General features: G+C 40.1%; 1 protein-coding gene across 8 annotated transcripts in view; it reads right to left on the reverse strand.

Annotated features, from left to right (window-relative positions):
• LOC144491531 (microphthalmia-associated transcription factor-like) overlaps positions 1-24,877 on the reverse strand; it is a 293,006-nt gene that overhangs the window by 22,842 nt on the left and 245,287 nt on the right. For all 8 annotated transcript variants that reach the window (XM_078209460.1, XM_078209458.1, XM_078209461.1 and 5 more), the window contains 4 exons: positions 13,654-13,881; positions 8,902-8,925; positions 6,409-6,504; positions 2,231-2,348 (listed from right to left, as the gene is read on the reverse strand). In XM_078209460.1, coding sequence (XP_078065586.1) covers positions 2,231-2,348; positions 6,409-6,504; positions 8,902-8,925; positions 13,654-13,881 — 466 coding nt within the window. The remainder of the gene's footprint in view (positions 1-2,230; positions 2,349-6,408; positions 6,505-8,901; positions 8,926-13,653; positions 13,882-24,877) is intronic.

Raw genomic sequence — 24,877 nt, forward strand, 5'->3', positions numbered from 1 at the left:
TCTGGTTGACCTGGTGCTTGAACCCTCAAACATCACTAACGCTCCCATCCACATGGAGAGCCTGTGTTCGCAACAGCGAGGTGCCTATGATGGGCTCCATTGTTTCCCTGGGAGTGCAATAGAGGGTGGCTCGTGGAGGGACCGATATGAGCTGTGTCAGGAACCTGTATGCTGGGAAGTGAAGCCACTACTGAGGAGTAATGGCCTGTCATTCAGGGCGGGGGTGCTGCAGGTTAGAAATCCTATCCACTCGCCTGTAGATGTGGCCAGATTGAGCAGCTGCAGGGCTGAGACAGAACAGTATGATCTTTAATGGAACCTTGAGTGATTGACTCAACAAGCAATTCCTCAGTGTCACATGGGCTGCCTGGCAGAACACTGATTCAGTTGGTACTGGGTGATGTGCTCATTAAGAGTTTTAACTACACCCAGGTTAAAGTCCAACAGGTTTATTTGGTAGCAAATGCCATTAGCTTTTGGAGCACTGCTCCTTCGTCAGATGGAGTGGATATGCTCATTCACATAGCTCTCCTTGGCTCACCCGCTCCTTCATCAGATCTGCAGCTATGACTGAGAGGCATTGAGTGTGTTTGTACATTGGCCACAGTCAGTCTTGAAAGGGCAAAATCTCAAATGCGCCTGATGAACTCAGTGAGTAGAGACAGTTAATAGAGGTGCCAAAAGGTCAGGGTCAATGACTGAAACCCGGGCAAGTCCAGTGTACCAGTGGATTCTTTTGAGAGTAATGCAGGCTCACAGATGGACAGAGCGCATGACATTATCATTGGAGAAGGAGACATCACAGGTGAGACATGCAACCGACACCAGCATCAGGATGTTCAGGATGTGAGGCCTGCATGTCCTGAGGTCACCCCCTTGCCATCAGCACGGGCACCATTGCCCACAGGTGCTTTGCGAAACCCCTCGTACAACTCAGTATAACTTTCAAGTGGCGACTCACCTCCTTGCTCCCCTTCACGCCCACTTCCCGCAGAAGGGGTGGGAGCATCTCGGACGGCGATTGAATCAGCCTCCTAGCCCGCTAATGAGCTGCTAAGGAGGCCATTTGAATATTTATGGGTTTCCCATCCGCTCTGGCTGGGAACCCGATAAGGGCTGGCGGCGCAGCCTGGGAGGTTTGGAATGGGTTTGGTGACCACCGAAACAACTGAAGGCACGACCACCTATGGTGGTGCAATTAATAGCAGGAACTCACAAGAGGCTAGAATTGGAGGACTGCAGATATCTTGTAGGGCTAGCCAAGGTCACAGAGACAGAGAGTTGCAAAGCCACAAAGGAATTTGAAAAGGAGGTTGAAAATTCTAATGTTGATGCACTGCCAGACTAGGCTCCAATGTAGCTCAGCGAGCAAATAGGTGTTGGACATACAGCACTTCAAATGAGTTAGGATATGGGTAGCAGAGCTTTGAATTTGTTTAGGTTCAGGAAGGGTTGAAGATGGAAGGATGGATAGGAAAGCATTGGAACCAGAGGTAACAGAAGCATGGATATGGATATTCATCTAACGCTCAATTATTGAGTAATTAAGTAGTTGGAGAAATGGCATTACCTCCATAATTTGAAACTTAAATCTCTCACTGCCACAACCCTCTTACAAATCATCTGATAAATATCAAATCCAATATTTTTCAGCCAAGTAAAAGATAAGGAAGGACATTTTAAGCCTATTATATTTTTTGTGTGTTTTTTCAATCCATAGATGGTTTAAAACAAAGGACCTATTCTCACAAGAAAGTATTCTGATATATGTTTTTATAGCGAAAATCAGTACATGTTTGGTCTTCTGGGTAATGCTCAAGAATATACTTGGAGACAGTGGAATAATATTGGAAATGCCGCATGAGCTCAGCAGTGGCTTTTCGCGACTCTACAGCATAAAAATGTGGAATCCACTTTTACAACATTTCAAGCAATACTTTAAATTCTACTTCCAACCACTCCACTGTCCTGTTTCTGTAAAATTATACCAGGAAGTGAATATTACTTAGAGCGCAGTTTCTTGAACTCAGAAACAGGTTTGCACTGGTAAAACCACTCCTGACATTTTAAGTTTTCATTCATGCTGGTCTTGATCCTGTTAGGCCAATGAATGTTGTTGCTGGTTCAACTTTATTTGCCCAAATGCTCTGATTGCATTTAATCCCCATTGTCACATGCACTTAAAAAGAAAATCAACATTTTTTTTGTGGAGAACGAGGCTTCATTGTACCTGCGAGTTCTCTTTTAATGTTCGGCAGGTTCGCTGGACAGGAGTTGCTGATGGTAATGGCAGGAGCTGCCATTCCTGGATTGTTGTAGACATCTAACATGTTACCAGGCACCGGTAACTGAAATATTAAATAACGACATGAGTTAGGAATTCTTCAGTCAACAGTCAAATTAGATGAAAATCAATGGAGAAACAAATAGATGTATCTGAGCTCTGTTTTAGATTACTGCCCTCATAGACTCATAAAGGTTTACAGCATGGAAACAGGCCCTTCGGCCCAACTTGTCCATGCCACCCTTTTTATTGAAACCCCTAAGCTAATCCCAATTGCCCGCATTTGGCCCATATCCCTCTATACCCATCGTACCCATGTAACTATCTAAATGCTTTTTAAAAGACAAAACTGTACCCGCCTCTCCGACTACCTCTGGCAGCTTGTTCCAGACACTCCACCCTGTGTGTGAAAAAATTGTCCCTCTGGACACTTTTGTATCTCTCCTCTCTCACCTTAAACCCTCTAGTTTTAGACTCCCCTACCCTTGGGAAAAGCTCTTGACTATCTAGCGGATCTATGCCCTTCATTATTTTAAAGACCTCTATAAGATCACCCCTCAGCCTCCTACGCTCCAGAGAAAAAAGTCCCAGTCTATCCAGCCTCTCCTTATAACTCAATCCATCAAGTCCTGGTAGCATCCTAGTAAATATTTTCTGCACTCTTTCTAGTATAATAATATCCTTTCTATAATAGGGTGACTAAAATTGCACACTGTATTCCAAGTGTGGCCTTACCAATGTCTTGTACAACTTCAACAAGACGTCCCAACTCCTGTATTCAATGTTCTGACCGACGAAACCAAGCATGCCGAATGCCTTCTTCACCACTCTGTCCACCTGTGACTCCATTTTCAAGGAGCTATGAACATGTACCCCTAGATCTCATTGTTCTGTAACTCTCCCCAACGCCCTACCATTAACTGAGTAAGTCCTGCCCTGGTTCAATCTACCAAAATGCATCACCTCGCATTTGTCTAAATTAAACTTCATCTGCTATTCATCAGCCCACTGGCCCAATTGATCAAGATCCCGTTGCAATTGGAGATAACTTTATTCACTGTCCACTATGCCACCAATCTTAGTGTCATCTGCAAACTTACTAACCATGCCTCCTATATTCTCATCCAAATCACCTACCTGTTGTAATTTGTTTTATAATTTATTTTACATTTCTATCTATGTGCTTCTGACACTCTGGCAAAGCCAAATTCTGCTTAATTGCGAGTTTCAACAATGTTTCAAAAGATTCACAATTCTATCTTACAACGACTACTAATCTACAAGTCTAACTGACAAATGGAAAAACCAATGGGTTAAGTACTTTCGGCAACATCTGAATGATAAAAGCAAATATAGAAAGATTAAAACTATTAAACTATTATTTTAACTATTTAAACTATTAAAAGAAAAATTTGGTTCAGAGCAATTTTCAATGAAAGTAGAAAAAATACAATTTCAGCTTTCTGAGCTCTTGGCTGAGGGGGCCCATTCTTACTTCTAGTTTTGACTAGGTAACCTATGGATGCAAAGAAATGAATAAGGTAGCTGGCTATGTTCTGACATCCGTGCCAATATTTGCTCTTTTGAGTAACTATGTGGAATAAAGGAAAACCCCGATGGGAGTTAGTGATTTAAACCACAGACCACAACACGCAAGATGAGCGGAGTTATAAGAAGACAATATCAAATAATTTATATTTCATTAAAACCCGAATTTGTATCCAATTTATACCATATGTTGCATGTCTAATAGCTTGAATTTTCAGAATGTTATTTTGCTTTATGCATTTTGCATTGATACAAAAGTTTCTGGAAATAATGTGAACTTGATAATCTGTTTGTAATCATTGTCTGCATTGGAGGCACTCCAAATTGTTCCCAATTTCATTTTTCCATGTCTACAAAACAATAGTGGCAGCCAAAATGGCATGGGCACCAATAGCCTAAGTGTCTCAGGCTGTTCTGCTCTTTCCACATCAGCAGCAGGTTTGTCAGCACGTACTGTCTCATGCTTTCTTTGTAGATCTTCAGGTGATTTGTGGCAGTTGTTTCTGGCCACCTACTTTGGCTGATACTTTTGCTTTCCTTGGAGTTAAACAACCTCACATTATAAAGGGGTTGCTTTCAACAGACAGGCAAACCTCAAAGATGGTTTTGATTAACTGAACATTAGTGTAATAATAAGGTGGGCTTTCCATGTTTTGGTAATTCCCAAACTTAGTTATTTCAAAAAATTGCTTAATAACTATATATGGACAAACCATGCACAGTATGCAAACACAAACTTGTATTTGCACAGTGCCTTCACATATCTCTTCAGAATGCCCAAGAACATTTCAGATACAAGGAATTGTTGTAAGGTCCAGTCACTGCTATAATGTAGGTGTCAGCAGTAGCCATTTTGCAAACAGTAATAACCCACAAACAGAACTGAAGATAAACATACAGATAACTTAATTTTGGATATAAGTTCATCAAGTTGTCATTTTTAAACTCAGTCATAGAGTCATACGGCGCAGAAAAGGCCCTTTGGCCCATCAAGTCTGCACCAACAATAACCACCACTAAAGGCGTACTAATCCCATTTTCCTGCACTTGTCCCATATCCTTGAATGTTATATTTCAAGTGATCTTCCAACTATTTTTTTAAAGGTCCGGGCCTCCAATATCTCCCCAGGCAGCACATTTCAAATTCCCACAATCCTCTGAGTGAAAACGATTTTTCTCAAATCTCCTGCCTCTTACTCTAAAGCTATACCCCTCGTGATTGACCCCTCAACCAGGAGGAACAACTGCTCTCTACTCAAGCTGTCCGTACTCCTCAATCATGTCCCCGCCCTCAGCCTTTTCTTCGAAAGAAAACAATCCAAGCCTATCCAGTGTCTCCTTACAGTTCAAATGCTCCATCCCAGGCAACATCCTGATGAACCTCCTCTGTCCCCCACTCTAGTGCCATCACATCCTTCCTGTAGTGCGATGACCAAAACTGCACACAGTACTCCAGCTGTGGCCTAACCAAACCTCTTTGCTCTTATACTCTATGCCATGAATGATGAAAGCAAGCGTCCCATTTGCATTCTTAACCATCCTACTCATGTGCTCCATAGACTTCAGGGATCTGTGAATAATTATCCCAAGATCCCTTTGCTACTCTGAGCTTCCTAGTGTCCTGCCACTCATTAAATATTCCCTCATCTTGTTTCTTCTTCCAATGTGCAACCTCCCACTTTTCAGGATTAAATACCATTTGCCACTGCTCTGCCCACCTGACCAACTCATGAATATCTTCCTGTAAGCTACAACCATCTTCTTCACTATTAACCACCGTACCAATCTTGGTGTGATCTGCAAACTTGCTTAACATTCCCTCCATATTTTCATCTATATAATTTATGTACATAAATATATTATTTATGTATATAACAAACAACAAGGGTCCCGCTGCCCTTTGTGCCCTATTACTAAGCCAGTTTGGATCCATCTCACCAAATTTCCCTGAATTCTATATGCTTTAAACTTCCCAATCAGTCTCCCATGTGACACCTTGTCAAAACTTTGCTAAAATCCATATAAACTACATCAACTGAACTTCCCTCATCCACACACTTGACTATATTTTCAAAAAACTCGAAATAACAAAACAAATTTGTTAGGCATGACCTCCCTCTGACAAAGCCATGTTGACTGTCCCTCATTAACCCATGCCTTTCCAAGTGAATATTAATTCTCTCCTTCAGAGTTTTCTCCAAAGGTTTCCCTACAACTGACGTAAGAGTCACCGGTCTGTAATTTCCTGGTTCATTGCTGTTAACCTTTACTGCTTTTGAAAGACAGGCTATGCCCATTGTAGCTGTAATGAAGTATATTTCTTCACAATATTACATGTGTTACATATACAAACAGACAAAACCAAACAACAGGCCCAATCTTAACTTAATGCATTCCACACATAAAACTGTATAAAAGAATGTTCTGACTGCACCACAATTTTCTTTATCTAAACTGATCCACCTTGATTCCACTCACCCTGAAGGGAAGAGTTAGGGAAAGAGGGAAACATGTGGGGAAAATTACAGAAAGGATAGGAGGAAAAAGAATCAAAATTGATAGAGATATAGAATTACCGTATTAGCCATTGGAATTCCTGGGTCTATCAGTCCAAGGATATCATCATTATAACTTGACTCCAAGCTGATTATGTCATCAATGACATCGTCCATCTGTGAAAAAAAGAGTAGGGTGGGGGGGGGGGGGGGGGGGGGAGAAAAAGTGTAAGAAACAATCAGAAATAAAAGGCCTCAGATCAAATCTGCCTGGATGTAGTGATTTTTAATTTTAAAATCCTTTGACCTATTCATAGTAATATAAGTTTTCAAGCTGATTCATTTTTAGCTTTGGGAGAAAAATGTGAGATCACACTAAGCCTCCTTCTCTCATCTTAGAACTTGTTAAAATTATCACCATCACAGCCATCTGTTACATCAGTGTTCTTTTCATGAAGGGAAGATTATAAATCTAATTTTAACATTGGTTATCAGTCATTGGGGTTTGAAAAATCATTATTGTTCACCATTCCCATTAAAATGCTAGTTTTCATCATCACAGGTTTTTGCCAGCAGAAATCAGTTTCAAATACAATAGAATAGATTTTTTACTTTTGCCGCATTAATGTGTGTCAGCAGACAGACTGGCTTTTATAGAACTTAACCAATTTTCATTCCATTAATTTTCAAATGGCAAAGAATTTAAGTTTCCGTCTGAGCTGGATTCAAACTCATGTCTCAAAGGTGAAAGACAGGTTTCAGTGGTAGTTTTCAAATCAGAACTACGAAGCCCAAAGAGTGGAGGGGCTCCGTGTGATAACAGCTAAGAATGAGTCAATTTGTCCGAAAAGGTATTGTACCACATGATCTCCTTTTATATAAGTTGCATTACACCACAAGTAATGCAAGGGAAATTGGTATTAAGCAAAAAGAGAGATTCAAAAGGTGGCCAAATTTTCATGAAAGAGAAGGATTTTAAAAGAGGATGGTCAGGTGGAATGGGAAACTCTAGAGTGTGGGATGAGTCAAGCAATGGGCAAAAGGTGAAGGCATGACATCAGAATGATTGGGACAGACAAAGCAAAGAGATTGTAGGGACAGGAAAGGATAAGGCCACAGAGGGATTAAAAAACAAGGATAATAATTTTATTCTGAAATTCTGCCTTTCATAAACTTGGGGTCATGTTCTTACTCACATCAAGTCTTGTTCACTCATTCCGTTTGTGCTCGCTAACCTACTTTGGGTGCCAGGTGAGTGACAGTTCATTTTTAAAAATGTTATCCTTGTTCTCAAATCCCTCCATGGCCTCATCCCTCCCAGTCTTGGTAATCTCCTACAGCCCAACAATTTCAGAGATACCTACACTCTAATTCTGGCATCTTGAGAACTCCCATTTTAAATCACTCTGCCATTGATAGAGGTGCCTTTGGATGCCTAGATCCTTGGCTCTTAAATTCCCTCAACACTCTCACCTCTCTACTTGCTTGCCACCTTTAAGATGCTCCTAAAAACAAACTCTTTGACTATGCTTTTAGCCATCTGGTTGAATATTGCATTACGCAACTCAGTCAAATTTTAACGCTCCAGTTAAATATATTAGGATGCTTTGTTATATTAAAGGTACTAGAAAGCTGTTGTTTGAAGCACTGGGAGTCAATGGAGCCCGAGCCTTTAACAGAACCTCACTGAGGTGCTGTCCTGATTCTCCATCCCACCCATACCCTACACCCTATCCAGTCAAGAGTAACCCCTGTCCCATTTCTTCCAACTCAGCGAGATGCATCTGATCAACAGGCAGCTCTGTATCACCACACAACTGAAAAAGCACATTACCCGAGTCTTACCAAAATACAATGAAAACACAGATTTTCCCACTCATAACGTTTTCAAAAAATAGCTAAAGATGTTCTCAATTTCATGATCACCCCAGGTTTACCAAAAACAGTCAAGCTGATGGCAGATAATGTGAATTGTGCTGACAGGTAACCCATGATATTGACATCACACCACAAGTTGCTTCACAGAGGGGCAAGGGGAATTGATATTAAGCAAAAAGAGAGATTCAGAAGGTGGCCAAATTTTCATGAAAGAAGTGAATTTTGCGAAGGATTTTAAATAAGGAAAAGAGGATGGTCAGGTAGAATGGGAAATACTAGAGATAAGTCAAGCAATGGGCAAAACGTGAAGGCATGACATCAGAATGTTTGGAACAGACAATGCAAAGAGGCTGTAGGGACAGGAAGGGATAAGGCCACAGAGGGATTATCAAAACAAGGATAATACTTTTATTAATGTGGCCTGATCATGAAAATGAATCAGGCTTTCTGATAACATTATCAGGTAGGGGTCAAGGACGCCCCACTCGCTGTCAGTCAATATACATTGCCAAACTCAAAATTAGCCTGAATTGAAATAATCCCCAGTTCTGATGAAAGATCATTGACCTGAAATTTATTTTGTGATATGAAGTGGCGGCAAACATGAAATAATTACTGATTTGACCAATTAATACAGTGAAATACATTCAGTAGATTTCAGTGAAACATGAGCATTTGTAGGTTTCTTTTTATTACCATTTTCATTTCGGGTAACCAGACCTGCAAAAGAAAGAAGAAAAATATTAGATATTCCACAAAAACTCCCTAAACTATGTGCACGAATTATGTATATTTCAATTCTAACACAAATTAATTCAATTAATGTTTAACTGTCCCAAGCAGACATCTCAAGAAATAAAGCTCGATGCAATTAAGCTGGAGACAACCATAAAAAGACTTGGACGGAGGAATTGAATAAGTGCATTAAATTGCTTTTTTAAAATTAGATGGCCAGTTGATGGAACTAAATACCCCACCCTTCTTTTGAATATGTTACTTCATGAGATGTTGGCATGATTAATTATAAAAGTGTGACATTTGATACATAAAGGAAAAAGACCAAGGGTGTGATCTTATCTGCCATTCATGCCACGCTTCCGCTGCAGCAAAATCGGAGAATTTAACGGCCAGCCAAATCTCTGTTCACTGTGGCGGGATGGGAAAATCCCACTGGCATGAACGGTAGAAAGATTTTGGCCTAAGGGTTGAGATGCAGAATTATTCTGTATGCTGTAAAACCATGGTGCTATGAGCAGAGAACGCCAAGGTATTGAGTTTCCACTAGGTTGTGCTGTTTTCTTCAATGGAATTTACCTGAAATTGGCCAAACCAGCACACAAAAGATCGAGAAATTTCAGGGGCAAATCATATCTAGCAATAATCAAGTTTCTGTTAACTTTTGTGCCAGAAGTTGGTCCCTCTCACAAAACTAGTCGAGCTGCCACTAATTGCCCCCCTTTGCAGGCCTTCAAACAGATTCTTGAAATTAAATTTACTTTTTTAGATGCAAGGACATTAATAGGCAAGTTTTACAAACATTTGAAGATTTTATCTAATTTCCCAAGAAACTGACGACTAACCAAATTAACGAGCAAGTTCTGTCCAGTTTTTGAAGCTATTTTCTGCTATTTTCAATCTGGATATTTACAGATAGTGGACTAGACACTGATAAAAAAGTGCTATTTTTGTGATAAACCCATTTTCAGCTGCAGAAATCAAAGTTACCAAGTTACCATTCAAATATTTATTGTATACAGATGTAATAGATCAAGGAACACGTTTTTTTAAAAAGCAAAAATGTACATTTGTTCTAACATTTGGCCTGATTCTGCTGGTTTATGGCAGATATCTATGTCGAGCATTATTCAAATTGCTTCAGGGTCAATTGAGCGAAAGAAATACTTCACAAAATCAATGCAATTTTGGGTGCAATTTGTGTATGGATCACCGACTGCACCCATGCCTACAGTATATAGTGTGCTATAAGTACAGCATATACTTAAGTATAAATATACAGCATTAACAAGTTGAAAATTAACAGTCCACTCGCTATCACAAATAGTGCAGGAGGAAATCTTCAGACACTAAACCATCTCTGTGCAGAAATAGCTAGAGTGATGATCCGTAATAAAAAGATCTTCACCACCATTTTAATTTGTTTATTCTGGTTCATATCTTTTATGTTGCCTTGCAGCTGTTTCACAAAACAGTCCTTTTTGTTTACTTTGTTTTGATACTGGGGTCCATGAAGTCATTTTGTGTTTTAGGAAAGTTAGCAGTGGCTTCAATTCTATAGCAATTAAATCCCTAAATTAGTGTTTCATGTCACTTCCCCTCTTCAAACAAAATGCTACACAAGTTCTAAGTCCTTGCTTAAGAAAAAATATTTCACAGATGACAGCAACAGCCTGTGCTCATGAGCTTTTTCTAATCGATACGTTAAACTTAAGATACAATAGCGCCCAATGTATTGCAGCAAACATTTATTCTTGATTTTCAAGCCAGCCAGGTGTGATATTGTGCACCAATGTTCTTCTTTTAGAAGATTTTAAACATTCTATATATTTAGGTTAACAGAATGGATATTGTATTTTTAATAATCTGCCACTTTCCACTATCAATTTTCACTCATTTCTCACTAACAGCACTGCTCAACATAACAGCAGGCTGTTGGCAGAAAGGTCGCATCATTTCCTGATGGGATTAATAGACAGCACATTAATACATTTCATTTTTAGATTTAAGTTGTGTAAAAAGTTAGGCTTCTAAATATACCACTTTCATCTTGCAATAGGTAAACTCCACAGACAAACGTTCTGCAAAATTATTATATTGGGTTTGTACCTATGATTCACAAAATATATATACTGAATTGCACAAGTCAGCCTGGGCTCCCCACATGCTACAGCACGCTACATGACTTAATTCATAGTGTTATAGAGCGCATAAAGGCCTTTCGGCCCATTGAGTCTGCACCAACAATAACTACCGCTAAAGATGTGCTAATCACATTTTCCAGCACTTGTCCCATATCCTTGAATGTTATGATATTTCAAGTGCTCATCCAAATAATTTTTAACGGTTGTAAGGTTTCCAGCCTCCACTACCATCCTAGGCAGTGCATTCCACCTTCTCACCATGCTCTGAGTGACTTTTTTTCTCAAATCCTCTCCGAATCTCCTGCTCCTCATGATTGGCCCATCAATCAAAGGAAGCAGCTACTTCCTACTCACCTTGTCTATGCCCCTCAATCTTATACATCTCAACCAGGTGGTGTCCCCCTTCAGTCTTCTCTGCTGTAACGAAAACAATCTAAGCCTACCTAGTCTCTCCTTATAACTTAAATGCTTCATCCCAGGCAACATCCTGGTGAACCTCCTCTGCACCCCTTTTAGTGCTATCACATCCTTCCGAATAGTGTGGTGAGCAGAACTGCACACAGTATTCCAGCTGTGGCCTAACCAATGCTCCGTATAGCTCCAACATAACCTCCCTGCTCTTATACTCTTTGCAATGACTGATAAAGGCCTCCTTAACTGCCCTATTCACCAGCTCTGCCGCCTTCATGGATCTGTGAACAAGTAGACCAAAATCCATCCGTTCCTCTGAGGTTCCTAGTGTCCTGCCATTCATCAAATACTCCCGTGTCCAGTTACTTCCTCCAAAATGCATCACCTTGCACTTATCAGAGTTAAATACCATCTGCCATTGCTCTGCCCATCTGACCAACCCATCTATATCTTCCTGTAACCTACAACCATCTTCTTCACTATTTACCACCAACATTCCCCCAACATTATCATTTATATCATGTATGTATGTACCAAACAAAAAGGGACCTAGCACTGAATATTGTGGTATGCCAATGAATACCGGCCTTCAGTCACTCAAACACCTTTATACGATCATGTTTTGTGTCCATTACTAAACCAGTTTCAGGTCCCTCTCATCAAGTTACCCTGAATTCCATGTGCTTCAACCTCCTCAATCAGTCTTCCATGTGGGACCTTGTCAAAAGCTTTGCTAAAATCCATATAAACCACAACTGCACTTTGCTCATCCACACGCTTCATCACTTTTTGAAAACATTCTTTCAAATTTGTCAGGCAAAACCTGCCTCTGACAAAACCATGCTGACTATCCCTAATTAACCAATGCCTTTCCAAGTAGAGATTAATTTTCTCCAATAGTTTCCCTAGCACAGCCAAGACAGTCACCAGTCTGTATTTCCCTGGTTCATCTCTACCACCCTCCTTGAAAAGTGGAACCACATTAGCTGTCCTCCAGTCCTTTGATACTTACCCTGTGGCTAGAGAGGAATTGGAAATTGCATCAGAGCTCTGTAATTCTCTGTGTTGCCTCCCACAGCAGCCTGGGATGCAAGTCATCCAGGCCTGGGATTAGTCCATTTTTAAACCCATCAAAGCCTCCAATACCTCCTCACTTCTTATGTCAAACTGCTTGGAAAGGTAACTGTTAATCATACAGCAGAATGCAAAGAGTAATTATATTATACTTTTACACTTCTTCAGGGTAGATTTTTTAACAGTGTAAATTATTACTCCTTGCACAGTGGTTAGCATTGCTGCCTCACAGCGCCAGGGACACGGGTTCGATTCCCGGCTTGTGAGGAGTCTGCACGTTCTCTCCGTGCCTACATGGGTTTCCTCCGCGTCCTCTGTTTCCTCCCACTGTCTGAAAGGCGTACTGGTTAGAGGCATTGGCCATGCTAAATTCTCCCTCAGTGTACCCGAACAGGCGCCAAAGTGTGGTGACTAGGGGATTTTCACAGTAACTTCATTGCAGTGTTAATGTAAGCTTACCTGTGACACTAATAAACAAATAAAATATTATAAGGCTACACCCTCAGACAGCCAATTGTACTAGTCCTGGTACATTAATAGATATATCATATGTAACACTGAGATTTGCAATGCGGATAACAGAGTCATAAGCATTGATGGGTTAGGAACACAATGTTTGTAGATGACTAAAATCCTGAGACAGCTTCAATCATTATTTTTTGACAGTTAAAATAAAAGAGAAATGCTGTTCCTTTTCTGTATGCTGACTAATCTATTTGATGGCACTTACTATGCTATTATCTCTGAAATATATTGAGATATGTTGTGCCATAAGAGACATTTTCACCTTTGTGCCTCCACAAGTGCACACATTTGATTTTAATCTTTCACAAATTTCACATCCTTGTAGTTCAAAGAGGCAAAATACGATTAATTGACATAAAAGTCACAACCATTTTATCAAACTGCAAAAAAGGTACAAAATGCTCAAAGTCATTTTATCTGAACTATGCATAAAGATTTTAAAACCTGAATTGAAAAGAAACAACTGAGCTCCATGTTTAAGTTGATCATACTTGGTGAAATTATTTACTTTTTAAACTTCTAACCCAATATTATCCATACAAAAGAATTTTACGATTACCTCTTTTTCACAGTTTGAGCTGATGTTTAGCATGGCCATTGGGCTGTTAGGTGCACTGCTTCCAGTTCCTGGAGGCATGGCATGATCACTTGGTTGGTTAGAACAGGGCATGCTTAAGGCTTGGTTTGTCAGCTTGTTGCCCAAGGTGGTTGACAGATACTGCTTTACCTGCTGCCTTTGGGCTTGCTGAATGTGGTATTTGGTTGGATTTTCAAGGTGGGTTTGCACCTATATGTAGAACAGAATTTAAAAAAAAGTGTCAATCTTATGTTTTTATTCATTGCTACAATTAAAGCATAACATAATGCACAGTGTAACGAAAGCGTGAGTATCATTGAGAAGTTGTTCCTGGCAAAGAAGCAAAGCTCTCTTGTGAACAAGTAAAATAATCGAAAACATCCACAAAGCAACAGAAATACAAAATCATTTCCCTTATAAAAACATTATTGGAAGAAGCTGCAAAGCGTTCTCTTTTACGCAGGACTTGAGGTGGACATCACACTTGAGCTTAGTGAAGTTGAGCTATAAGTGAGACTTCAAATCTGTGTCGTAGATCTATGATTTTCCTAATCTTTCTCTCGATGGCATAACAAACAGCCTTTAAAGTATGACAGCATACAATTTTCACAAGCGTGAAGCTAATTTCCACATATTAAGTTATAAAATTAATTTACACTATAATTCAATCAAAAGCATATTTGCTGATAATTCACTTGCAAGCAGCTGTTTAGCATTGATAAGCAGTTCTTTCAGATTTTTGCAGACTATTTATAACTTTTGGAAGTCTTAACCGTGATTTCGGAAATGGTGAAGTCTGCAACAGACGCCACCCAGTAAGTATATTCAGAAGATAGTCACGTCAAGAACATCAAATTTGTTTTTGCAACTAAAGAAAATGAAGTCTTGCTTTAACAAACAAACAAAAAAAGGCTCAAATACTGACCAATCACAGTACATTACAGTAAAACTTACCTTATAATGATTAAGCTCCAACATCTCAAGTATGATAAAACATTTACTAGTATTTTAAAGTAAATTAACCAATAAGTCAGAAGTGCAACTATGATTACTCCGCACAAGGAAATTGGTAGCTGTCGACTATGATTCAAGTATGGTTTACCAGTGGCCTAAATAAAGTGGCATCAAAACCTTTGGTTTTATAAAACAAGTTCCCTTAATTAGTTATGCATATAAAGATATCAACAGCATACAGAAGAAGCTTTCAAGATGCTATGGTAGTTAGCCACATAAATTAAAAATTATTTGCCATTAGCTGTTTCTACATAGCTTTGACGTCACTGTTTTTTATGCACAAAATAGGTTCTTTCATGGGAAGACCATGATTTTTTGACTGATAATTGCTCCAAGGCTAATTCATTTTTCGTTCCAGTCCCAACATTATAAGTAGAAAAGTGAACAAAGTTCACAATGAAGCCTTTTCAGAGAGAGAAAGTGCTGTCATGGAGTACATTGTGGGAAGATCTAAATGTTATGAGAAATGTACAAATAGATATGCAAATATCGTTATTAAGTCATTTATATCTCTTTTACTTTGTTAAGCCCATTTTCCCTCGTTTTCCTTCCATGACAAGCTCTCTGTTGGTGGGCGAACAGTATAGTCTGAGGTGTGAATTTTGCTAGAACTCACTGCTATGGCTTAATAATAGTGAGCTTGACAACATCAATTTTACTTTCTGTCTTAAAAAAAGCCTTGCTTCTCTCTGTCAACTCATCTTAAACATCCATCCTGAACTGGCAAAAGGAGGAGTAACCAGCTGAGACAGAAGAGCAACAATAATCTAACTAATAGGCGCTTCTGTGGTTTGAAGCACTGATCATCTGATTAGGAAGCAACAAGATTCATCATTTTCATAAAAATAATGTACAAAAAAGTCATTCCTCTTTGCCTTTATGTGAAAGGTTTGTATCATAGCTGGAAAATAGAAAAAAAGTAAGAGTAATCATAAGAAAGATACTGTAGTTTGGCCAGTGAGTTAAGAACAAGTGCTACTTTGCCGATACAAGTCTTTTTTCACCCTCATTAAACAGGTAGACAGCTCTTAACACATCTCCAATGAAAAAAATAACTGATGTTTATAGCACTTGAAACATCAATGCAGGATAAATAGCAGTAACCATGAAAAATAAACCATTATATGACATGGACAACCTCATCCATCAGCCCTAAACTCAGTAACAAGTTATTAATTTGGTCCATACCTTGTTTTTCATCTCTATCCTCCCTTTCCTCTCCAACATCTTGAACATGTTGTTGCCTCCCAAATTCTCTTCCATCTTTCCTCGAACTCCATATGTGAATCCCCCCAACCAGGTTTACGCCTTGCCACAGGACTGAAACAGCGAAAGTCACAAATAACATCCAGTGTGACTGTGGCAAAAGCAAACAATCCCCCCTTGACCTTTCTGCATTCTTTGACACAGCTGATCACACCATCCTCCTCCAATGCATCTCCACTGTCATTCAACTGAGTGGGATTGCACTCTCCTTATTCCACTTTTAACGATCGAACCATACCAGAGAACCACCATCAACGGCTTCTCTTACTATTTCTGCAGTTACCTCTGGTGCCCCCCAAGGTCCCCTCCCATTTCTCATCTGCGTGCTTCCCCTTGGCAACATCGTGCAGAAACACATTAGTTCCCATATTTACATTGACAAAACCCAGCTTTACCTCACCACCAAATCTTTCCACTCCTCCACTGATGCTAAATTATCAGACTGCTTATTCAACGGTATTAAATACTGCAAAGACTGAAGTCGTTGCCTTCAGGGAATAAACTTTTCTCCCTCACTACCAACCCCCTCCCTCTCCCTGGTAAAAAAGCAGAGATTGAAGCAAATTGTTCGCAAGCTCAGTGATATACCAGACATTGAGCCACACTGTCACTAACATTCCAATTTCTGTCCCCTTAATATTGTTTCAGCCCTTCTACTGCTGAAACTCCCGTACCATTGCTTTTCTACCTCCAGAAACAACCATTCTAATGCACTCCCGGCTGGTTCCCCACATTCTACCCTTCTTAAACTTGAGCCAAATCTCTGTTGTCCATGTCCTAACTCGCACCAAGTCCCATTCACCCCTCATCCCTGTGCTCGCTCACCTACAACTGCTCCCTGTTGAAGTTTTCATCCTTGTTTTCAAACCTGTATCATGGCCTCTCCCAATCCCTGTAATTTCCTCTTGACCTATAATACGCTGATCTAACTCTGGACTCTTGAGCCGCTATGATTGTAATCACACTTTTATTACATTAAAGGTGTTATATAAATGCACGTTATTGTAAGGGGCATCATTTTCCTATCTATATGCAGGACATTAGATAGATGTGAAGAGATTTTCCTCCTCCATTATCAGGGCATTACAACTTTCTGACCTGATAATTTGCGATATTGTGCAAGTATTATTTAACAATGAGAAGAAAATACCTGAAATAATGTTTCTATTGAACAATGAACTAAATTCTATTTAATCTCATTCAAGAACATTACATAGATAAGGGGAGGAGGAAAAAAAGCACTCCAGCTGTTTTACAGAAAACTGTGCTTTATAATTAATTTAGAAATTGTGTCCTCAAAGCTAAACCAACACCCTGTGCAGGATAAAGATTCCACATGTTTGTCAACGTCCATTTCAATAAGCTCATATGCAATCTGTAAGATGGCACTGTTGGTCAGGAAATAGAAGCAGTTTTAAGTAATTTATATTTGTTTCTGTGCGGTAATTGAAATAAGGTTCGGCTTTAAATAAGTTTGATTTTGGGTTTCTGTATTTGTGTGTTCTGAAAGGGTTAATAACTTCAGTTTGGTTCAGTTGCTTGCATAGTAATGAGGCTGTTGGGACAGTAAAGCAAATAGGGCTCAAAGGAAAACTATCTTGCTGCTTAGCAACCAGGAGCCACACTAAGACAGCAAGAGAACTTGAGGCAGTTGGAACCAGATAACCCAGAAGAAAGCAGCTGAGCAGCGAAGAGACTGCAGAGGGCAAGTTCCAAGCTAAAGAACAGGAAGTTCTTTGGAAACCAGGGAATGGGACAAAAGAGAGTTCCTGGAAGACTGTGAAGTCAAAGAACAGGAATTTGAGCAAAGTCCTGTTCAGTGAAGTTAAAGCAAAGAACAAAGAAAGGGCTCTGAAGTAAAGACAGCTGCAAGAAGCAGACTTTAAAAATCAACTTGCCAGACATCTGAAGTAATCAGAAGGTTTTTTTCTCCTTATTACTGGCCTGTGAAGCAGTAGTGTTCTGTTGGCATGGCTGGGTAACCGAGTGAGTCTGTGGAAGGGGAAACTTGAATGCACATGAACACTGAAAGGAGAAGCTGAACCATGGAGGTGGATCCTTGTTGAGAATTAATGGGAAAACCATAAAGGTTGTTTGGGTGGCATTTACACTTGGTTTCAGAGTGTGGGGGTGTCTGACCACAGGTTGCCTATTGGTTTACATGAACTACGTGCTTACTGAGAACATTAGAGTACAAGATAGATTTTGTAACTTGTGTCATCCTTATAAATCTGTAAAGGTTTAGCTGAGGTGAAGGAGTAGTGTATTATAGTTAATCTTTTCTTCTTTAATAAATGTTTGTTATTTTGTTACTAGTTTATTGGTAGTCCTGTGACTGTTCATTCACATATCTAAAAAATATCAAGCCAGGTTCCATCCTAACTTGTCCAATAGTATCAGCTGGGATCATAACAGGATAATAAAGACAAAGAAAAAGCAACTGAAAACCTTCTCAAATTAATAACTATTTAAAAGATTCTACCTTTATTGCAGTTGTAATTCTTAGAAATAAACATTGATGAGATTCTAATTACATATGATCTATCATTTCTCCTAAATTTAGGTTTGAGTGATATTGTAATGGCTCTATCAACAATAACTGCTAATTGCGAAAATGGTATTTTCTGCATTTAAACAAAAGAATTCACTCCTAACAGTTGTTACGTCACAAATCAAAACGTGTTCCGGTCTGCGGTACGAATAGTTAACTTACTTCCATGCACAGTTTTAAAGCTTGTGATTTACTCAAGCATGCCCATCTGAACTTGTAGTGAAATGGGATTCAGGCTGAGAGAATTGGGATGCGAGATCTAACTAGTCAGTTAATCTTTCAGGTTCAACCCTGTCTCCAGAGGCACTGGACCCCTGCTAATAACTGACCCTTTCAAACATTCTCTACTCTTCCAAACTCCATCCAGTTCATTCTGAGACCCTTCACCCACTTTGTACTCAATTCAACCTAACATTTGATCACCTGTATTGCAGTTCAAGATCATAACCCTCAGTTTAATTTGACTAAACCTTCCCTTTCTTTATTCATTTGGATTACCCTACCAGTTAATGGGTTAGTGGGTTCTTTCCCCCACTCTCAGCTCCACCCTCTACCTCTCAGTTAATATTTTACTCTGCCCTGCCTTTCACCTCTCCACCTAGTTAAAATTCCCCCTATGTAATGCCAGGACCTTCTCCACTCTCCTGCTGAGGCGAGAACTCTTCTCCCCATTCTCCAGCACTGCGACTGACTTCTTCCCTTTCCTCCTCCATTTTCGATCCTTCCCTCTGTCTTTCCTTCTCTCCTTGATGTTGCTCCCGAGCACTGCTGCAATTCAAAGTGACTCTGTCTGCTCTACCTTTCAGTTGGGAATTCCTATCCTTATAAGATTTCCCAGATGCACTGTGAAGAGGCTGGAACCTTTTCCATTACAGGCAAAACCGGTACTGAAGTAGGAGCAGCTCAGTTACAGAATCAAAGCAAAATACTGCAGACGCTGGAAATCTAATAATGAAAACAGAAAATTCTGGAGAAACTCAGCAGGTCTGGCTGCATCTTTGGAGTTGGAGAAACAGAGTTAATGCTTCGAGTCCATTGACACTTCTCCAGAGGCCAGAAAGGCCCAGTTTAGGCATTGCTTGATCAACAAATACTAACCCACATTTCAGCCTTCCCAAAGTAATGATTGTCAATGTGAATCACAATAACTTACACTTTCGGTTTGTAACTTTTATCCTTTGCTATGCAGTGCCACACCTTATTTGCTTTCTTTACTTCCTGGAAAGGCTCTGCTGATGGTGCTAATTACCTCCACTTGCTGTTGTAGTCTGATACCTCCAGCACATTTCCATGGAGTGCATATTCCATTTAACTTTTCGCTTACAAATATCTTCATTTGACATTCGCAGTTATCTGTGTTGGTGTTCTTCCCTTGCAATTCAGGACACTTTCAGTCCTCAAATTGAGTAAAATGTATTCCTGAATTAAGTTCTCTCCAAGGTCCCTTATGTTATCTCCATGACAGGGTTGCTGAAACTGCTTGGTCCATAATCAAAACTCTTCAACTACATCAAAACTGAATAACTGTTTTTATATCACAATGTTTACATAAAAATTAGATTTTAATTGCATGTTTCATTTACATAAAGATCAAGTTGTGTCTTTGATCAAAAGATAAATCTGATTTCCTTCACTTAATTAGCATTATTGTCCCTTTGAAGTGAAAAGAGTTGTTTAATTAAATTGTGGGGATTTTGATGGTTAATTAAGGCAAGCATCTGTTTTCTATTGTTAATTCTACAAGGTGTTTTTGAGTCTTTCAGATGTGATGTTAAATCGAAGCTCCTCAGAGGTAGAAGTAAAACCCATGGCACTATTTAGAAGAAGAGCTGTGGGTGGTTTTCCCTGGTGTGCTGTTCAATATTTATCCCTTAATCAACACCCACTATAACAGGCTACCTAGTTATTGCTGCTGTGGGAATGTCCTGTGTGCAAATTAAATACAGTAAGAAGTTTAACAACACCAAGTTAAAGTCCAACAGGTTTATTTGGTAGCAAAAGCCACAAGCTTTGGAGCCTTAAGCTCCTTCTTTAGGTGAGTGGGAATTCTGTTCACAAACAGGGCATATAAAGACACAAACTCAATTTACAGAATAATGGTTGGAATGCGAATCCTTACAGCTAATCAAGTCTCAAAGGTACAAACAATGTGAGTAGAGAGAGCATTAAGACCGGTTAAAGAGATGTGTATCCGCACACTTGAGGATGGCCACAACCGGGATATTGGGTTCATGTCACACTATCTGTAACCCCCCACAGCTTGCCTGGACTTGCAGAATCTCACTGGCTGTCCTGTCTGGAGACAATATACATCTCTTTAACCTGTCTTAATGCTCTCTCCACTCACATTGTTTGTACCTTTAAGACTTGATTAGCTGTAAGGATTTGCATTCCAACCATTATTCTGTAAATTGAGTTTGTGGCTTTATATGCCCTGTTTGTGAACAGAATTCCCACTCACCTGAAGAAGGAGCTTAAGGCTCCAAAAGCTTGTGGCTTTTGCTACCAAATAAACCTGTTGGATTTTAACCTGGTGTTGTTAAACTTCTTACTGTGTTTACCCCAGTCCAATGCCGGCATCTCCACATGCAAATTAAATACCAGGTTTTCCACATGACAAGAGTATATTCACTTCAAAAGTACTTAATTTGTCATGACGCACTTTGGGATGTCCTGAGGTCATGAAAGTTGCTAATTTTTTTTGAACTGAGGATAACTACATAGAGGTGGGCTGTTTCTGACACTCAGGTTTAAAAGCAGATGTTTGAAACAAACTGATGTTTGATCAGAATGATAGGGTCAATCCTACTGAAGTACACACTTATGTACCAGAGAAAACAACTGGCTTAATTTGCCTCATTCAGTAGATTTACAGCGATTCAAGTCTGCAAATGGAATACTACTTGCAGCAATGTGCATATCTTCTCATTTGCCACAGGAAACTAATTTAATTTGTTGTGTGGCTATTTCCGTAGGCCGCTCCAGTTTCAGGAGATGCACAGGTGAGGTGGATTAGCCATGCTAAATTGCCCCTTAGTGTTCAAAGATATGTAGGTTAGGTGGATTAGCCATGCTAAATGCAGGGTTACAGGGATAGGGTGGAGGGGTGGGCCTGGGTAAGATACTCTTTCAGAGAGTTGATGTAGACTCAATGGGCCAATGGCCTCCTTCTGCACTGTCGGGATTCTATGATTTATTGCCTCTCATATTTAATAGATTGCTGGAAAGTTTCGATAGCAGTGCAATGCTAATGCACCTCAATCCAACTGGATATGAGGAGCTATAAGATTCTAGTAAAGTCTGCCCATATTATTTTAGAAAATTAGGTGAGATAACCTTTGTCGTTATAGGTAATTCACTGTCAAAGAGATCAGAATTTAACAGATTTACATATTAGTACATCTGCCAAGGTGAGAACGGGTTGCTGGGTTGAATGCTAGTGGCCTACAAATTCTCCAAACACAATAGTCTCCACCCTCCAAAGTTACCTTTGGCTGTTGACTTTGTTACTGTAAAATATCAGTGACTTAATGAGGAGATTTTAAAAATATTTTTTACTCCATTCTTAAAGTTACAAAGCCCAATGCTCAGAGTGGAATGGGCAGATCAGAATCAATTCCTTACCTGCCCCAAATTCAAATTCCAATTCATGGTCCCCACAGGAGAGACAGACAAGATTCACGCTGACAAGATAAGGCATTGCTTCACATCTTGGGCTTGATCTGACCGATGCTGGATCTTAGCCAAAAGGCCGAGAAGCAACTTAATAAGGGGATACTTCAGTTGAATGGGATATGATGGAGTCAATAATGTGGCTGTTGACTTTGAAGGTTTCCAAACAGCAGCTCTCCAAACATAATTTTATATGCAGTTTTGACAAAGGGTCATCTGGGCTCAAAATGTCAGCTCTTTCTCTCCTTACAGATGCTGCCAGACCTGCTGAGATTTTCCAGCATTTTCTCTTTTGGTTTCAGGTTCCAGCATCCGCAGTAATTTGCTTTTATCCAGTGCTTAACTCACTGCCACTTCTCTTCCAGGAATGCCTACCCTGAAGAAGTACTGCTCTTCTCTCCAACAGGATTTCCGTATGTCTCCCCACCCCCATTCACCTTCACTGCTTTCCATTTCTCTCATTATTTTATATGTGCCATGCTTATCAACACTTTATATCTTGGATCCTGATCAATTTTCATGTAGTTATCTACCGTACACGCTAATTATTAAAGTATATACAAAATAATATTCCAACTTAAAGTCAAGTTAACAGCCCTAGATGTAGATGTCATACTGCTTGGCCACTCTCAGGAGCTTTCTGTATGTGAGGTTCCTCACCCTGAGTGGTGAGACCCTGTGCCAGCAATCCAAGGAAAAATAACGCTGTTGTTGCAGCATTTGTTTATTTCTTAACTACATAACAACAGAAATAATAAACTGGGAAGTCAAAAGGCATAGAAAACAAAATTCTCAAAAATCTGTGCTTGCTATGCACAATTTGCTTTACCAATTACCTGGTTGACTTCCTTGAATCCCCATGTAGATCCTTAAGGGTTTATGGATCTAAAATTGAAAATCTAAGCTTTAAGAAATAATCACTCTACATGGGGAAAAAATATTGCAGATGTTGGAAATCTGGGCTGAACAGAAAATTCTGGACACAATAGGGCAGGCAGTATATGTCAAGACAATAGAGAAGTTCACTTTACAGATGTTGACCATTCCTCAGAACTCCACACCAGACTGAACACGATGCCCTACGTACCTCCACTAATGGACAGTGAACAGTCTCACACAGAAACCAAACCATAGAAGAACCACAGGAATATAAAGAACACAAACTGTACTAAAAGAACAAAAGGTTAACTACTGACAAACAAAGAAAAGGCTGATAACATCAGTTCATTCACAGTTCAGTTCCACTCTTAAAGAGCTTATTTATTCTATTCTTCCTCTGGCTTTGTGTGTGCATAGATGCTCCCTTCACAGTACTGTTAATGAGTTGAGTAGATGAAGAAAGGCTACTTATTCGTGAATTAGTACATCAAATAATCCTTTGCTCAATCCTTCAACAAGAATGCCCAATGTACCATCTGCAATATGAACTGAAACAGGTGACTACCTGGCCGAGGGATGCTGTACAAGGCAATTCAAATTGACACAATGGTGCTGTCCAATAATTAGCGTTATAAAGCAGTGATTCATGTTGCTGTCTATTGTGGTTCCATTCTGGGAGTACAGTCTTACTGAATTTCCTATTGCAGGGATCCAAATTCAAATCTTAGCCATTTATAAACTGTCAGTTTTGATGATCCATATCACCAGAGATAATAGGCAGAATTCTCTTATCCAGGACCAAGCTCCATGGCTTGGGAAATCCCTCGGTATCTTCCATCACTGGCCTCATTAATTATGCAGTTCAAAGAGGATCACAACTTCCACTCATCAGATGCCTGTCTGAGCCGCCGCCTTGCATTTGGATGGGCCCAGTGATCGGGGTGGGGGAGGGGAGAGCTGATCTACAACTCTGCTGCACAATTAGCACCAGTGATGCCCTGCCATACAAAAGTCATCTAAATTACAATTTAAATGAGAAATGAGCCAAATTGCAATGTTCAAATGCAGTTCCACTCAAACCCATGTTTTGTTGTCTTTGAGCAGCTTAACATCAACTGCATACACAGAGAATGGCAGAAGATTGAGAAGGGTTGGGGGGGTGGAGGGTGGTGGGTGGTGCACATCTGAGACCTCTCACCAATTTTAAGAGGCACCTGAGCTTGCAGGAGTGGAGCAGGACTGTGCCATTGGCAATGGGGAGTTCAGACTCGGGGACCAACCTAGTAAGGATCCTTCCACCGAATGAAAATGAGGGTCGAATGTGCCTCCACATTGGAGGCAACTGTTGCTGTCACTTGCACTTATCTCACTGACAGGTGCTTTCAGGAAGCGACCAAGCAAGGGACTCCCTCTCAGGCCTCTGCACCACCCCAGCTGAAAGAGGAGCTAGCAGAGAGGAGGAGAAAAGAGCTGCATAACTGTAGAGGCATCACAGCAAACATCTACATCCTCCACCAGTTCAGGAACACACACCTTGGTGGGTATTGGTGGTAAGTTAGGGAGGGTCTCACTATCTGGAGGTCACCACACGGACACAGCAGGAGGAGGCAGTTTCAGCTGAGCTCACCAGCACTGCGAGGGCTGCTGTGAGGCCAGAGTCTGATGGAAAACCTCTGCAATCAGCCTTCCAACTCATGGTGAAGAGTCAACAAGAAGCTTAGCAACGTCAGGCAGAGGTGATGGAAGTCTGCAAAATAGTGACATGTGAGTCAAATGGGTCCATCTGCTTTCTTTTGATGAAGAGTTGCCCACGTGTGTATGCAT

This window comes from Mustelus asterias, chromosome 3, assembly GCF_964213995.1.
Source record: "Mustelus asterias chromosome 3, sMusAst1.hap1.1, whole genome shotgun sequence".
NCBI classification, from domain to species: domain Eukaryota; kingdom Metazoa; phylum Chordata; class Chondrichthyes; order Carcharhiniformes; family Triakidae; genus Mustelus; species Mustelus asterias.